Source organism: Maylandia zebra, linkage group LG19, assembly GCF_041146795.1.
Source record: "Maylandia zebra isolate NMK-2024a linkage group LG19, Mzebra_GT3a, whole genome shotgun sequence".
NCBI classification, from domain to species: Eukaryota; Metazoa; Chordata; class Actinopteri; order Cichliformes; family Cichlidae; genus Maylandia; species Maylandia zebra.
In genome coordinates, this window is record NC_135185.1 from 15587466 (window position 1) to 15606410 (window position 18945).

Consider the following 18945-nt stretch of genomic DNA (forward strand, 5'->3'; position numbering starts at 1 on the left):
TGGCTCTGACATCCCATCTGATGAAGACCCTGGAGCGGTTGGTCCTGGCTCAGCTTCGGCGCCTAATAAGCTCATCACTGGACCCACTTCAGTTTGCCTACCAGCCTGGCATTGGAGCGGATGATGCCGTCATTCACCTCCTACATCGTTCCCTCGCTCACCTGGAGACCGCTGGAAGCACTGTGAGAATCATGTTCTTTGATTTCTCCAGTGCCTTCAACACTATTCTTCCCTCGGTTCTAAAGGACAAGCTGGTGAACTCTGGAGTGGACCATCACCTCACTACCTGGATCCTGGACTACCTCACCGACCGACCACAGTATGTGAGGACTCAGGGCTGTGTGTCGGACAGGGTCGTCTGCAGTACGGGGGCCCCACAGGGAACGGTTCTGGCTCCGTTCCTCTTCACCATCTACACTGCAGACTTCTCCCACAATTCCACCCAGTGCTTCCTGCAGAAGTTCTCTGATGACTCTGCAATAGTCGGCCTCATCACTGATGGGGACGACAAGGAGTACAGAGGTCTGACCCAAGACTTTGTGGACTGGTGCCAGCAGAACTACCTCCAGATCAACGCCAGTAAAACCAAGGAACTGGTGGTAGACTTCCGCAGGCACAAGCATTCTCCACTGCAACCACTGAACATCCAAGGTATGGACATTGAGGCTGTGGACAGCTACAGGTACCTTGGTGTTCATCTGAACAATAGACTGGACTGGACTCATAACTCAGACGCCCTCTACAGGAAAGGGCAGAGCAGGCTGTACCTGCTGCGGAGACTCAGGTCGTTTGGAGTGGAGGGCCCACTCCTGAAGAAATTCTATGACTCTGTTGTGGCTTCTGCTATCTTTTATGGCGTGGTCTGCTGGGGCGGCAGCATCTCTGCTGGGGACAGGAAGAGACTGAACAGGGTGATCCGAAGGGCCAGCTCTGTTCTAGGATGCCCTCTGGACCCAGTGGAGGTGGTGAGTGACAGGAGAACGGCGGCTAAGCTGTCATCCCTGATGGACAACATCTCCCACCCCATGCAGCAGACTGTGACAGCACTGAGCAGCTCCTTCAGTGGGAGACTGCGGCACCCACGGTGTGGGACGGAGAGATTTCGCAGGTCTTTCCTCCCCACTGCTGTCAGACTCCATAATAAAGACTTTAACTGATCAAGCACACACATCCATACATATGCAATAATGCTAAGTGCAATAATCCTTTCTGTCATCGTTGTATTTTTACTCAGTTGTATATAGTATTTGTATTTGTATTCTATTTTTATCTTATTGTATATTTATTTTATTTTATTCTACTGTATATAGTATTTTATTTTATTCTATTCTGTACAGTTGTGTACTGTATTTATTCTTATTGTATTTATTCTTATTGTATTCTAATTTTTGCCTCATAACTTTTGCACTGTCCACTTCCTGCTGTGACAAAACAAATTTCCCACGTGTGGGACTAATAAAGGTTATCTTATCTTATCTTATCTTATCTTAACACAAACAATGCGTCATAGTTTGCTTTGATTTAGGTGTTTAATACATAATCTGCAGAGGAGCTCAGAGGCTGGAAAAGCTGTCTCTAAGTAGCATTTGACTTTTTCTAGCGAAGTTGATGACAGTAAATAACAAACCAGTGAAGTATAACAAATGAGATGAGTTTCTGTACACATACACAAACAAAGGCGCATGCACACAAACTCATGATTTTAATTAATTCAACCATGACAAAGTAATTCGTCAGAGGAGGGAAGCACAGTTTTAATGCATTTTTAAAGTCAAGAGTTGTTCTTTTGTCTGTTAACTAATTTTAATCCCCTCTTTGCTTAGGCTAACACAAACAAGTAAAAAAAAAAATCCATTATAACGGTGACTCTGATTCACACAAATATAATACCTTTTAAAAACAAGCAAGAAATACTAACTGAAGAATCAAATAAAGAAACTAGTCATTGTACACTAGGAAATTAAAATCATTATGAGTTGCAGTTCATAGTCTGTGGAGCCAGAAAGGGCCATATTTAGCTGAGTGGGTTGAGTGCTAAGTAGTTAAAAAATGAATAGCATACAAACAAAATGCTGCTGTGCAATTTTACTCATCTAAACTGGAGCACAGTGCAACTGACCACACAGCAACCATTTGTCAGATAATTCCTGAAAACAAAAATCCTCCAAAAGACTTTGTGACCCCAATTAGATGAGATAAGACATTAGGTCTTAATCTCAGAGGCAGCTGCTTCAACCTGTTTTGCCAACCACCTGTTAGTCACAAGAATCCTAATTATAAAAATTATAAGTTAGTATAAAAGACCATCCAACTGCAGTTGTTGGTGGTGAGGGTGGTTATTTCTCAAAGAAACCTGGCTGTAACCGTATCTATTTTGATCTTTTAACAAGGGTGTGTATGGGTGTTAATTTTGTTAATGACAAAAATGTTTGAAATGTTAAAACTGGAGCCCTTTAAACAACAGATTTTTTTTATATTATTATTAAAACAATTACTTTCTGCCCGGCTGGTGTCACAAAGGCATTCGTTGTGCTGAAACTGATAGTACAATGTTTAATTATTCCGTCTATGGGTCACTTCACCAGCACATTTATTTCTTCGCTTCTGGACTGATTCTTATATGTGATAAACTCAACAGTAGTCAAAATCATTTTCTTTCATTTTTCCAGTCTTTGCATTTAATCTTACCTTCTTTACAAGCTTGATCACTTATAAAATCTGCTCTTAGTTTTGAAACATTTGTCTGTGGGGCTGTTATCTGTCTTCCCCTGCATTCCTTATCAGTGGTGTTATTACACTGTTTTCTGCACCGCGAAGGGAAAGAGAAAAGTCAGTGAATTCAAACAGTTTCAAATCACACTGCCGTGCTGCCTAAAAACAGACCATAATTTATCGGCACATTCAGTATGTGAAAAAAAAAAACAAAAAAACCTTTGGACCAGATTGTAATATCATGAAACGATGACATCCAAACAAGGCAGCATCTTTTCTTCTTTTCCCGTTTTTCTATATACAGTTTGTGACACACAAGTAGAGATAGTGAATTTTCACTCTAGTTTATAATTTTTTTTTTAAAGCTTTATTGCGATTTTTAGAGTAAGACGAGTTGAAGATAGTAAACCAGGGATGAATAAGCTAGGCCAAGGGGTAACATTTGTCACTGAGCTTATGTGTCTTAATCTTTGCTTCGAAATGAGAAGGGAAAATATGTGAAAAGCACGAGACCTGCAAGCAAGTTTGGAAACGTAGAAAGGTCTCTGATGTGAGATGCTTCAAAAGAAACAGCAGGAGAACTAGAGCAAAGTTAGAACACTGTTCAGCGAGACACCTGTGAAGCCTTCGGGGAGTCACCATCAAGAAAGCTCAATTAATCAAAGGTAATACAGCTGCGGTGCAGGTGGAAGACTAAATTAATTCTGGCAATAACCCTACAGCCATCTAACACCCCAACATGATTTCAGCACAGACCTCCAGGAAGTTTTCTCATCTGCTGCTCACACAGTTTACCTCAACAGTATAAACTGGCAAAGCTCTAGTGCACATTTTATGTAAGTCCAGGTAATTCAATGGATGAATGAGAGACTGAGCCAGCTTTCCCCGTGTTCAGGTCAGGATCAATAAGCAGACTGATTGAGTAATCGCAGATATCTTGGCAGCAGGCAGGATATGGGTATGGGATTGAGTATGGAAGACATCGGCCTTCAAGAAACCAATCAATCTGACTTTTAAGAATCGATGATCCACTCAATGGTAAATGAGGAGCATCTGCCAGTTAAAATAAGTAAGCCTAATATCATAGAACCTCTCTGACTTTATAGCAAATAAATAGAGGACTTACTGATTTAACGGGGCTCTGATTTTTACTTCTACTGGAAAAATGGGGGGTTCTCTAATGCTCATTAAACATGCTACCATTAATCACAGTGTTCTGAATGTTGTGGTATTAAAATAACTGCCGCCAATGTACTGACTTAACGGTCAAAGCAACCATATTATCACAAGTTTATAATGCGTATCACAAGGGGCAGTAAAGATAGACTGGCTGGATAATTTGAGGCTTCTGGTCCCTTAAGGCATTTATAATAAGAATCACAGGAGACAGGCTCAGTTACAAAACAACATACCTATAAATACGTACACAACACAACACACGTCAGGATGTCAGCCACACAACATAAGTATGCTAATTGGATAGTCCATGGACTGTATCCTAATTACATAAAAATGAATGCTGAGATAATGAGACTTTTTTTTTGTCTTTGAAAGGTACGCTGTACTTGTAATTGCTTTCTTGTGTTTTATTTGTCTTTTAACTGTAGTTCATTAAACGTGCAGGAGTGAAAGAATAGAGAATGGCAGCATCTTCTTAGCTTATGCAGGTAATTATTATCCAGGGAGATAGTTTGCCAGGAGTGCCAGCCTATGATTAAGTGAGGAACTGATGAAGTCAACAGAAGTCAACAAAGAGTGCATGAATGTTTCAACGTTTAAGGTTTCTTTTCCTTTTTCTGCCTCACAGTACTAACATGTAATAAGGCCTATTACTCTACGAATTGTTTTGCAAAAAATATCAGCTTCCCACATGGCAGCCAAGCAATTTTAAAGCCATGAAGAGGTGATGAGGTAATTTTGATGTTATAGTGGGCCAAGGTAATTAACTTGGCCAGAGCAAGAATATTCTATTGAAACAACATGTCAAGGAAAAAAATTGGTGAGCTTAATCTAGCACCGATACACTCTGTTGACCTTGCTTTTATAGAGCAGGGCAGTTCATTATAGAAGCAGGGTCGAAGGTGGGTCATTTGCTGCCATATTGACAATGACTGGAACGATTGTTGGGTTGGACATATTTGAACGTAAAGATAGAAGGGAAACGGCATACTCAGTGAACCAGGACTTCAAGGTTAACACTTAAAAAGTGGTATTTCAATGCCTCTCTGGGCTTGATGACGCAGTAAATTCTAGGTCCATAAAAGCCCTCAAGGTGTACTCATTGATGAAAACAGAAACACAACCTTGTCTAATCTTTAGCAGCTCATTAGCAGTGAGTTATCAAATAGAAAAACATGGTGGTTAAAAATGAAGCAGGCAGAAAGGACTGGAGGGGCTGGGAGGAAGACCTCTCTCCAACTTAACAGAGTTCTCTAGCCAATCCTAAGGACTGTGACATCACGGCAAAGTGGAAAAACAAAATACAGACATATAATGACAATACAAACGAAACTTCTTTCAGCTGCTTCCATTTTCGCAGCAGATGGCTCCACATCTTTGATTTGGGAGATTCCCATTTTGCACTCACATACAGAGCCAGTATCTCACACTTATTGTATGTTTCATTGTGTTTACCCTCCTATATCCAAAAAAGCCTTCTACATTTCACACATTGCCTTTCTTGTTTTGCTCAGTTAGCCATCTAGCCTGTACTCCTGAGCACAATGAGTACTGAACAACTGAACCAACAGCACAGTCCTGCCTGTACCTCACAGCTGATAGTGTTTTCACACTTGGATCTTCATGCTGTAATCATCTCTCTCCAAATTTAGACCAGCATGTTTGGTATGTTTGGTATGTTTATACCAAACGATCCAGATTCAGTTATTAGGCAGTGAAAGCTACCTGTACAAAACCCTGGAAGTGTACTACTGCTAAAGATAAAACATCCATTATTCAACATTCTGCCGTTTATCACACTTTAAAGTGGTTTTCTACTGTTCCAGTCACCTTAGAAAATTGTATTTAAATCTTAAAACATGCATCTGCTTTCGTGACAGGTGAGGTGTGAATACAGAGAAGAGTGTTGAGTGTCTTCGTTATCTCATATCAAATACAAAAGAAGCATTAACACACATTAACTCTCTCTCTGTATATATACACACACTGTCTGACTCTCCCTTTCACTTTATACATTTATAAATAAGAAAAGGTAATCTGCTCCTTCTGACATTAGCCTGCTACAGTGTGCTTTGTGCTCTTTTTTGACTGCCTATTTATTCTCCATTTATTCATTAATGTTTATGTGCACAACATGAAGCATAGAGTCTAAAGAATAAAGCAAGCTGGGTTCATATATTTCATTTGATGTCACCAAGGTCCCTCTGGAAATGAGTAAGTGGCCTTGTATTGCTTTTAACTTAAACTGTTTATATCTATAGATGCTCTTGGCTCCCCAGGTGTTAGTTGCATTTTAATAGAATGCCCTGATTTTGTGAGATTAGTGGGAGTTTGGAACTTGGAGGGAAAAAAAGCTCTCTTTAATGAAGTTTTTATTAAAATTAATGAATACCATTCCAAAACTAAACTAGATGTCGAAAGATAAAGAGCCATAGAAAGTGAAAAAATGTAGTTTCCTTTCTATGCTCTTGCAAAAATGTCATTTTCCTTAAGTATTTAAAGTTCTTATAGTTACTACCTCAGTTTTGAAATGCAACAATAAACCGTCCACCAGTTTGAGGTGTGTATATTCCAGATGAACTTAAGAGCCAAGAGATTGCCATTGTGTCACGAATCAGAGCACAGGTCAAGATCATTTCCATGGTACTACACAAAACCCAGACACATCCTTTCTGCACTTCTTTGACTTTCAGAAGGCAGGATGTGTCTTTTCATACATGCATTAAAGGAGGGTTTATTAAGAACAGAAGGTCATGGGTCAGAAATGTCAGTGTCTAACAAACAGTATTCCCACTATTGATTTAATCTGCAAACTATGTGATCTAAGTTTCCTGGTCACGCGAACTTTTACTGGCAAGAAAACCGTTAAATTCTTAACACCGAGCTCTTCTTTAATTTTAGATAGAACCACACAAAAGTCTGATAGACCAAGTGTCTCGTCACAGAGGCAGACATTTTTTCATGTGCCCTGGTTTTTGCTATACTTAACAGGTCAAGCTGCAGATGGAGGGGCCAAACCCAAAGCACAGTCTTGCTTCAAATGCCAGGGCTATTACATTTCAGCTACAAAATGGATAAGTAGAACAAATTGCCTCTCATCCAAAGTAATGGTTCATAATTATTTGCTCAGAAAAGAAGGGCTCTGGGTGCAGAAAAAAGGCATTGGGTGGCTTTCCTATGTGCCTGGCAAGTGGACCATTGATGTGTATAGATGCAATCTCACTGGATAGAGGTGAAAGCAACTGTGCAATAACAAGTTTTTTCTGGCTCAATTTAAATCAAACTTTAAGAAAGTTTATATGGAGTTTCTAATAAAAAAGATCACACACACCATTCTTTACTATTTCTTATCTGGTAGACTGTGCAAGGAGCAGAGTCAACCCAGAGCTTTCGGTCTTTATGAAGAGGCTCAGGAAGGTATTCCCAGTAGGCCTCACTGAGTCATTGCAAAAAGCACTTTAAAGTTTGCGGTCAGTTATGTTCAAATGTCCTCAAGCTGCTGTCTTTCCTTTGCCACATTGCTTACGGACATTTAGCAACTAAACCAAAAGAGCTTGTTGCTAAAATGTGAATAAGGACTCAATTGCAAGCCAACCATTGGGTTATCCAGGATCACCAAAACAAAACTTCAACTAGGCAGCAATACAGAAGGATTTCAATCTTATTGTAAAAAGAAAAGGTATATTGCTACTTATGTTCCCCCTTCTCATGTCTATGGAGTTGCCTTGTGGTGTCAGGCACCAACATTTTAGCCACTATAAAGATACAGCCACTCTAAATTGCCGCTTTCACCCAAAGGTCAGCCAGTATTAGTTCTCAGTATTATTGTGAGGTCTTTACCTTATAATATAAAGCACATTAAGGCCACTGATTTAATTTGGTGCTATACAAATATAACTGAATTGAATTCCACAGTCTTTTGATAGCTTTCATTGTACACCTCTTTAGCCATTAAAATTAAAAAACTTATAGGTAAGCTTTGAAAACATAAATGAAATGGATAAAACTTTACAGTGAGTTTTACCATTCAGACTTTTTGCACAGCAAATCACCAAAACTATTTCCAGTACTTCATTCATCCATTTCAGTCTAATGTAATAAACAGACACAATTTCAAGGAAAATGAAATACAGAAAAACAATACTCTTGCACACAAGCTTCCTTAAAGATCCTACACCCACTGTGGAGGTTATGTCTGAGATGGGCAGAACCTTTTTGCTGTTTGCTACGTTGTTACTTCTTCAGACCTCTGTTTGAATTATGAGCATGTTCTTCATTTTTTCCGTTAGTTTTCAACCGAATGTTTTGATTTATTCTTTAGATTTCTTAAATCTTAGAGGTCTTAAATTGTGCAAAAGTCTTGAGCGACCCATAATTTCTCTATATTTTACATAAGATAGGCCAGTGTTTTTCAGGCTTTATGAAGGTATTTCAAGTTGTTCTTTGGACATTGGCTGCTTTTTAAGTCATTTTCAGTCCCATCCTCGTACCTTAGAGGGGAATGTTTTTTCAAGCTCTTTTTTAATTTAAGTTAACCCGCCAGTGTTAACTTGATAGATGTGGGTGGGTGTGTAACTTATCAGCTGTTTGGGCTTTAGAAATGTAAGACAGAACCAAGCAAGCAGAAGCAAACTCGTGTTGTCTTCATCAAAACTGGACATTAGAGGACTACCAAAGAATGCAGTCTATACTACTATGTGAACTCCATAAATCTAAGGGTTTCCTACTTCATTTTTTTGTTGCTTCTGTTGAAACCTTCAATTTGTTTCAAGGAAGGAGTACATGCTCTCACAGTTACCCTAAGATAAAAAAAAAAGACAGATATTCTGATGTTGGAGTTTTCAAGCTGAAAAGTGTTTCTCTGACTGAGCAGACCTAAATAAACTAAACAGGTATATTCTGGCTTGTCCATCCATTAAGTAAAATTACTTCTGCATATTTTTAAGTTATAGTTTGGAGATGTATTAACAACAGTTTTAGTAAATTACTCTTAACTACTTTTAAAAACAAGGTTTTAACAGTATTCAGATAAATCTTTTGTGATTAATTGTGTTAAAGCAGAAAACACATCAATGGCATTCACTAAGAGAGTTTTCCAGACAGTTTGATATGGAGGGGTTGCTGCTTGAAGGCTCGTATTTCAAAATCATTAAGAGTTTCAGTGTAATGCAAATGAAGCGCGGCAGCTGAACACCAAGCACTAAAATGAGAAAAGCAAAAAACCCTCATTTGAACTTTATAATAAAGTTGCTTGAGGGTGGTCAAAGGTGGTAGGAAATGTTTTTTTGTTCCTCTATGGCACAGCTTTGATGATTACTAGAAACTATTGTGGACAGAGGTCAGTGTGGGTACGCTGACAGGTAAGACGCAACAAAGCCCCACTACTACTATTAACTGCTACACCTGCCATTTTGGAGTTGCCAAGTCATCTAACCGTGGAAATTTTGCCCTTGTCAAAGTCAGGGAAAATAGGCAAGCTTAAGGATATGACTGCTTCCAACACACTGACGTCAAAGCACGACACTTTCTGCCCACCTCTTGACAGCTGCCATTGTCAAATAATAATCAATGTTATTCACTTCACCTGTAGGTGGTTTTAGTGTTGTGGGTGATCAGTGTACACTGACAACGTTTCCCTTTACCTTTATATAAGATTAGGACATTGGCTTCTCTAAGCCAGAGCCAAGCTCCCACTACATTTTTGCCCATTTATCCAGAACCTTATAATGCCGAGCCCAGCTAAGGAAATTCAGATGACTTCTAGAGTTGGCAAATGACAGACAGCCTCAGGGCCACTCTATTACAAACAAACAAATCAGCTGCTCCAGCAAACAGCGTCCTACCAGATATTTCCTCCTGCCAGTCAGCTCACAGCTCCAACTCATGTTTCTCTATTCTGTGTGAGAGAGCGAGAAATCAATGTGTAATCATATTCACACTTTCTTTGGCAGGAGACATTGGGAGCAGACATGGAATTGAGACGAGCCACTCTGCACAGAAAGGGGAGGCATTCAAATCATTTTTGTCTTCGTTTCGCCTCTTCTAAAAGGGTCTCGATTTAAAATCTGTATAGTGCGCTAGAGAGGTGACTCATTTTCAATCAACCCAATTAGCGTCACAGAAGAAGCATTTGGTGGAGAGAATTCTGTATGGTTTGACTGAGTGGATGTAAATACCTGTGGCTTTACCTCTCTCCACAGTTGCTGCTGCATGTCAGGACTTGTTAACCATCCACTGTGCAAAAACACAACCTTCTCACAACAGAAAGAGCTAATGTGTCAAACCAATCCATGATTAGTGCAGATTTTTCTTGATCTGTATTTGAAGGATTGTCTTTTATCTCGACTGCCCTGCCAAGTGTGCTATTGCCTCATAATGCTGTTATGTGGCCCACACTGACGCCTCAGGGGAGGAGCAGGGTGCACTGTGTTCTTGACTCACATCCCACTGATGGTGAGAAACATAATGATAATGACTATTTGCGCATTTAAGCCACGTTTCGTTTCACAAATTTACCAAAATGGAAAAAGGGGCCACTCTCCACCGAAGCCCAGCACAAACTACAATGCAAAGCAAGATTCAGACACCCATCACACTGGCCTCTCCACAGAACTGAGACACAGAGCTGTCAGTTTTTCATTTGTTTCAAGTCAAAAATATTTAGATCACCTCTCAAAAGCAGAAAAAGAAAGACAAGTGAACAAACCACAAGTTTTGGGCACTTGCCATTTACACAACGCCCACCAGAGTATTTCTATAACTAAAAGCCAGAGATGTTCCTGTCAGAGCAACACACCAGCAATGTTTTCCAATACTATCTTGTGAACAATTTTACCATTAAACTGTCACCAGGATAAAAAAAAAAAAAAGGGCAGACAGATCTATGTATTCTGAACTGAATGTGTCAATAATTCTGTTTTTTGGGAGGTAAATTAAATATATCTGCATTGTCAAATAAACAAAGAATTCTAGTTAGTTAGCCTGAAAGGCTAACTCATCAGTTAGCCTTTAATGGTCAGTTTCACAGTGGTGTGGTGGTTAGCATCAATGCCTTACAGCAAGAAAATTCCCAACTGGACATCCTGACCAGCTGTGGTCTTTAGTTGCACAGAGCGTATCCTGCACAGGGTTACCCTCTGGCTATTCAAGTATCCTTCCAAATTCCAAATTGGAATTGGGTTAATTTGTCATTTTAAATTGACAGAAAGCATCATGTGAGTGTGAGTGGACATCCGTTTCTCTGTGTTAGTAATGTCATGTACTGGCGATGTGCTCAGGGTGTACCCCACCTCTCACCCCATGACAGCTGGGTTAGGCTCAAACCCCAACACTCCCCTCCTAAACCCTAAATTGGATAAGTGCTTATGAAAATAACGCATAGGCCAGGTTCAAAAATGTACTTCACATTGATATTGGAGTCAGTTTTAAATATGTAGGTATATATAAAATTCACTTGATAGTTTGGCTAAACAAATGTGTAAGATGTAGGAAAGGCTCATTTCGTCCTCCATGTGGGCATTCCTGTAATGATGTGATGTAAAGTGAAGTCTGCAGTCACAGTAGGAATGTTCTAGCAGTATTATCATTTTTTTTATTCTATTTTATTCTTTGCACAACAAACAACATTAATTATTTATCACTGTATACAGCACATTGGAATATACATAGAAAAGTATTATTAACCATATTTTCAGGGTTGCTGGCCTTGGCTGCTTATAACCTCAGTGTTTCCTCATCTCGTCTCTTAACAACTTAAAGCTAAATACTAGCATCACTGGATAAAAGGCTGTGCGTTTACAAGCTTCGAAGTTTAACATCTTACAGTGGATGAATGAGGTACTGTAGAAAACAGCTCTTGCAATTCCACAGATCATAGCCATTAAGTATTCATCCCTTATTTCCATCTCTTTTAAAAAGTGCCAGTGAAATATGTGGAGACAGCAGCTCACCCAGCTCAATTATTCACAATACGCCAACTGCATTGTGGCTAACTGAGGGGTTGAACATGATTATGCACATATATTTCCTTTGTACTCTGCATTGCCTTCCTTCAATCACGATCAGCTTTGTTTACCGTTTTCTTTTGGTACATGCAAGCACAACTTAGCTTTGGATGCTAAATGGGTCATGAAGACCGCTACAACGATCTGATGTCCCATTAATTATACTAAGGCGTATCATATACGTTTTTAATTTAATCCCACTTATCTTTAAAGTTAACTTAAAAAGAATCATTCCAGGAAGGATGAAAACCATGTTTTGGTGATATGTTTTATAATCTAGGCCTATTAAAAATCTATTAAAGAAAATCCTGGTTGGTGAACGTTAACAGGGCTTCACCTGCTGTATTGCAAGTATCAAAAATAAACAGTAAATTAGTATCACAGTGACAGCACACATTTTGAACTGAAAAACTGGAATTCCTAAATTCTGTGTGTAAATTTAGTTTTGATTCCTTCTTTCTTTTAAAGTACTTTCAGTTTGTATGTTGGTCAAATATTTATTTCAAAGTTGAGTAAAGAAATATTTTAGAAAAGATTATTTAACCTAAAAATCACAGTTTCTATATTCTATATTTCTATATTTTATCTGTAAATAAGTTTGTAATTCTAAAAATATGAAATCAAAGATCCAATTATTGAAATTACCATCATTTTTTACAAGCATTATTAATGTGAATAAAAATGTGACCATCATCTCACAACATCACTATCCCTTTAAAAGCATTGAATGTTTGCAAACACTCGAAAAACTAAATTCTAAACCCTGTTTATATGCATTCAGTAATGAATGATATATGAATATATAATTTTTGTAATGTCAAAGAAATAAAAATAGTAAAGTAATATGTATGTTAATAAACGATATCCTACTCTCATTTGACAAACTTTGTTTAAGTGTCTTCTGATTAGTTGAGTAAGGTGAAAAGGATTTGCAGAGCCGGTTGCTGGTTTTTACAGTATTAGTAATTAATTAATTAGTATTGTTCCATTAACCTGTGCAAAAAACTAACTCAGGCATGCATCTGGATAAATATGCATCAAACCACTGACAGTATTAATGATTTATTTGCCAAATGATACGCAGTAATTAGTCCTGGTTTACCAGTAACAGATATCAAAGAACCCAGTGTTATTTTTATTCACCGTCTTGTCCCGTTTCTACTATACCAACTCTAGCTTTAACCAACACATGCACTCATGCACCCTCTGCCTTCATTTACAGCTTAAGCTAGATGTACAAGACAGACATCAATCATTTCTATAGTCCACTCACTCTTACTGCTTCCTTTTATGAGTCAATACATTTCACTTTTCCAATTTCATCCAACGGTCCACCCATCTGGTCTCAGACTTGTAGCTCATCATAGAAAAAAAAAACATTTAAGGAAATAAATAGACACTTCTGCCTCCCTCCATTTCACCATCACCTCAGGAGATAAGATGAAAGAAACTGTTTTCTCATCTTCCAAGGTATGAAAATGAATGATGCCGGAGGATATGGAAGATTTGAAGGCAAGAGCCTACAAGATGTCGCTGAATACAGGCTCAGTGAAGTGTACTCTGCTTTTTGCACCACTTATTTGTTGGGTTTAAAATATAAGATTCAAAGGAAGATTCCAGTAAAAATCTAAGGATACATGTCATTCATAACAAACAAAACCCATAATTAAAGGTGGATAATTACATGTAGTTTATGATGTTAAACATGAGCCAAAAGTAGACAGCTAGATAAAGTTTGTTAAAAAATGAAATTCCCCTGCAACGGGGGAAGGTGATACCTTCGTTCTTACCTTCCTCCCAACCCTGGGGACTTCCTGACTTCTTAACACTTTTCTCATTTCTCTCGTCACGCAGGTCCCCTGCAGCCACAATACTCCACGTAAACTCTGGGATAGCCTCCAAGTGCTGGTCACATGCTTTGCTATGGCCAGAGCACTGGCGATCTGCTGAAATAAGAGACATTCACATTAACATATTGGCCCTAGTAACCTGTGTCATTGTTAATATCTACAAAATAGATATGAAAACATTCATGTTAATGGCGAATCTTGATGCTCGCTCTAATGTAATGTTATTAATCTAAACTCTCAAGGAAAGGAAACTGATGGACCCAGCAAAAATATTTGTGCGAGTGCTCAAATAATGAGTGGTTTGGAATATAAAACACATCAAAACACCTTATTTAGTCCGATAAGCAAATGGAACATTTAATTACACAAACCGCCAGGGGAAAAAAAACCCTTCAATGAAATAAACAGAATGTTCCTCGCTCCTCCTATATTTGTCCTTTTGTGATTTAAAATATGCACAGTTCTTAAAACCACGGTGCTGCTGCTTTACAGTAACTCGTGCATAGCCTCTAACCCTCACCCATCTCCCTGTAAAACCATTTTTAAACCAGTTTTGTTAAGGTTTAAGGTTTCTAGGTAAGATAGAGATTTTTTTGTAATAAATGAGCAAATCTTTATTTATTTTTTTCAAACCAAAAAGTAACATCCTCAATGACAGCCTCTCTTTTGGTGTAAATAGCCTTTGTCTGGCATAGAGTTGAGTGTAGTAGTACTTAAGATGCTATTGTTGTAATATCACAGAAGTCTTCTTAAAGAAATTACTCACATAGAATATTAAGGGTCAGCTCCTCTCCCACTCATCTTTCCTCTGTCTCTATCTGTCCTTCACTGCCTGTGGACAGACCACATGCGGGCTCATCCCCGTGGTTTCGAAAATCGCTTTTTCAGAGGACTTGGTCACATTCAGATGACTTTTCATACACAGTACTGGGAGATGGGAGGTAAAGTGTTGCATAACCGTTTTTGATGTTGGTTTTTTTTTTATTTATTATTATTCCTACACGTTTCTACCATATTTGCTTTAAAAAAAAAACACAAAAACATAAGAGTGGAAGATTGAGTCAGTCAGTACATGAAATTCATAAATTTTTATAACAATCACATCAATCCTCAGAATATCTTGTGCTTGTTTAAGACATCTAGAGCTTTTTTACCAAAACAAATAGAAAGAGAAGAGAAAAACTATGGTGCAGAGAATTGCAAAAAAAACCTAAACAAAAAAAACCCAAACACCTCGGGTAGCTGACAAGGTGTGCTAAGAAAATGGCTTCATTTAGGGAGCTTGTGGGCGATGAGAAGGACAGTGGCTGTAATGGATTTTTGGAGGTAACCCACTTATTTGGTGAGGTTCTACCATTTTGGGGAGGTCTGGAAAAGGTCAATCCTGTTAGAACCTGGATCATAATGAGCTGTCATGTTTCTGGTGCTGTTTGTTTTGGCTCTACAAGAAGGCTTAAGGAGAGCCTTTTGCTTGTTGACAACACAAAAAACATACTGTTTCCTGGAGTGCAGACGTAGAGGAAGATATATGATATATGTCCATGCCTGCTGTAACATATACTCACTTGTTCTTCTTGACATCAGGTAATATTTCATAATGCATTTATCTCAATTTCATAGCATACATCTGCATCTCTTGAAAAATTATTTCTGCACAAGGGCAAACCTGGTGTCATCTTCATTTCCATAACAATGAGAAAAAGGCAAAAAAATAAATGAGGAGTGAGCAGAGAGCAGGGGCTCTGTCATGTGTAGTGAACTATCTAAATTAACTGACTAAATGACAAAATACGTTTGTTAACAGTGTACTTTTAGTGCCCGAGTCCTACAGCAGGTTAGAGCATTTGTGGTTTAAGTTAAAAATATTAGTTTCAGCCTTTAAAAGGTAATTTTGGTAATATAATAAAAAAAAAATACAACCTTTCACTACAAAGTGGCAGTATTCAGCAGAAGGTTTTTGTGAAGTCTCCACTTGCTTCTGACATTCAAAATCAAGTTAAAACCATATTTTGTGCTCTTCTGTCAAAATAGTAGTTTGGCTGCGTTGTTTACAACATGAATTCTGCACAAATGTTCACGTAACACCAGCTCGAGTTACCTTGGAATGTGTCATGTCACTGAGTGCAGACTGCATGCTAAATTGACTTGCTACAATTCGTGATTGAAAGCGGCATTATGCAATTTGGCTTTATTTCAGCTTCATTAGAAAGTACTCTGTAACACAGTACATAGATTTATTTGATATGGATTCAGAGCTGTTGTCTTAGAATGTTTTAGAAAGTCATTTTTTATTAAGGGGAGCTTTAAAAAAAGTCAAGAAAGGAGCAAAGAGTTCATGGTCAATTTCTACCAAATATATATTTTAATTGGTCATCAGCTTTGCCTGCCAGGGGTGAAATATGCATAAATCCCTGCACTCCTTTTCTTTCTTTTTTACACTAAAAGTCATGTGATCTTTGACACTCAATCCAGCAATCAAGTGATTACTTATACCATAAAATCTGAAACAGTATGGAACTCACATGCATCAAATGGACTAGTTCTTCTACGACACTTTTCTATTCTCCTTGAGGACTCAAAGCGCTTTATACTACAAGCCTCATTCACACATGCACTTATTTCTATGCCTAAGTGCTTTCTATCTAACAGCCACACTCTGAAGAACACGTCAAGAGCAACTCGACGTTCTGTATCTTGCCCAAGGGTACTTTGGCATGCAAACTGGAGCAGCCAGGGATTGAACCAAGATGCTCTATAGGAGGTCATCTACTGTGTCAACACTAGTTGAACACTAGTAACACTAGTAACACTTTACAATTTTGAGGTCTGGAGCAAATCCAAGACTGGTATTTTTTATCCACTCTATCAGTAAAAAGCTGCACAAAAAATAATAAAATAAAATAGAAAAAAACACTAAATAAAAATTAAAATACTTGACTTGTTAAAGAAAAAATGCAGTCGAATACAAATGACACAATCCCTTTTAACTTCTATATTTTTGTAACATTGTCATGATTGCAATTTTATATTTTGCTTTGGGCTATTTTTTTCCATTTGCAAACTGACTGAACTGAGCATGATGATGTCATGCTGAGGTCACTTCAGCGGCTGTAACTACAAGGTTGTTCAGAGATGCAGTTACACGCCTACAATGAAGACTGGCACAAGTGAAAACACTTACTTTTCCAAAGTTATTGTACTTTTTGTAGCCTTACTGTGCTGATATGTTGGAAACTTTCCCATTTTATGCCTGTCTGTCAGATATAAGGTATACTACACATTGACCCTAGAGCAACAACATTTACTTTTTCTCTTTAAGCATTTTTGTTCAGCTAATAAAACTTAGATTCCACCTCTTTCACAGCAAAGCCTCGGTGTTAGCATCACTGCTACTTTCTGTCCAAGCCTAACAGAGTCTGTGTCACACAGAACAGCTGTATTTGTTCTTTTAGTTATACATATACAAATGAAACTAAAGCACTTCTAACGTTTCTGCATCTGCATCAGGTAGGTTGGTGGTGGCCTTTTCTTTAATGAAAACCCAACAAGCATACTCAGTCTTTGTAAGCCAGCCAGTCATGCTCAGTGGAGAGCATTTTAAAACTGCTGACAATCCACAACCTGGAAACAATGCTGAATAGCTTTTCCGAGCTTCTCTGTAAACACATTTTCATTTGGTTTTATACAGCGTTATATGACTGTGATAAGTGATGTGAAATACTGACTGTATATATGACTCTGGATGTAAAGGGAAGGTTAAAAAAATCCAAATGGCAGAAAAAATACTTCAACAACAGAGTGAAACTACACAATAGAAAGTCAAAATGCTCGACACTGCTAGTGCAGTACTCAACACACAGTTTGACTTTCAGCAACGACTTTTAACAATGCTGATGTTTTTCTGTGGTCAAGATCATAAATACCTTACCAACAAAAATACATTTCAATGACATCTGTTTTTTTTCTCCAAACCATGACAAAACAATAAAGCAGAATTATTTCTGGTGCCATTCTATCCATTATTTGTACGAATAATCAACAATGATTAAAATGACTGATCTGCTCATTTTCTTCCACAGTCATGTGAAAAAGAGTTTCCACAGGACTCTATGCAGCCCTGTGAAACATGAAGTACATCTCATGTTTAAGCAGCTTATAGAAGCAGTAATAACTTGCAGTAATCATTTTTCTGAGACTTGCACATTGTTCGAGAGGAATTGTGTCCACTTCTGTTCACTGAGGTTTGCTGGCATTCATTTATGCACAGCTCTCTAAAGGTCCTGCCACAGCATTTTGTTCGGGTTAAGGTCTGTAGTTTGACTGGATAATTGCAACACTTTGATTTTTTTTCTCTTCTTTTCTATCCGTTCTGTTGTAGATTTGCTGCTGTGTTTGGGATCATTGCCCTGTGGCAAGACCCAATTTCAACCAAGCTATAGCTGTCGGACAAATGGCCTCACATTTGATTCTCAAACCCTTTGGTATATAGAGGAGTTCATATTCAACTCAATAACCGCAAAGTTCCCAGGTCTCGTTCCTGAAAATAAATAAATAAGATCGGTTTCGTCTTGTCCAAAGGGCAATGTTCCTGAATTCTTTTAGACAACTCCGTAAACCTTGCTGCCTTCTTGTTCAATGCTACCTGAAACCTGAGCCAAGGATTTCTGCATTGCACAGCCAACCTCTGACCTTGGATCGAATGTTCTGGGACATATGCTGCTGAGAAGACTCTGACATTGTGTTATTACACCCCTGAATGCTCTAGACCAGCAAACAGCTAAAAATTTCTGCTAGTCAAATGTGCCTGGCTACTACTTATCTGAATTCCTATTAATCAGTAATGGTGTGCTTTTTTCCACTAGGGTTCATAGAGTCCTGTGAAAGCTCTCTTCTCACATGAATGTTTATACTGTAAGGTCTAAATATGTTATGTGTATGCAGTGAATTTGTTGTAACTGCCTGAGGCATTTTCTGTGTTTTTCCAGATGCTCCGGTTTCTTGTCACAGTCCAAAGATAGGCAAGTTAGGTTAAATCCTGAATTGAAATAGGCTGTAGGGGTGAAAGTGAATAGTTGCCTTCAGTGGTCATGATTCACCTTGAATGACCCACCCTTTGTGACCCTGGATAGTGGGTTAAGCTAGTAGGTGGATGGATGCATAGATGGCTGGATCATTTACTTTGTGGACATCACTTTAATACA

At 38.4% G+C, this 18945-nt stretch overlaps 1 protein-coding gene across 2 annotated transcripts in view; it reads right to left on the reverse strand.

Moving 5' to 3' along the window:
• Positions 1 to 18945, reverse strand: part of alk (ALK receptor tyrosine kinase) — a 419663-nt gene that overhangs the window by 229339 nt on the left and 171379 nt on the right. The window contains exon 3 of one of the 2 annotated variants that reach the window (XM_004559269.4): positions 13685 to 13840. In XM_004559269.4, the coding sequence (XP_004559326.3) occupies positions 13685 to 13840 (156 nt within the window). Of the gene's footprint in view, positions 1 to 13672; positions 13841 to 18945 lie in introns of both variants that reach the window. The other variant, XM_004559268.6, reaches the window with a different exon arrangement.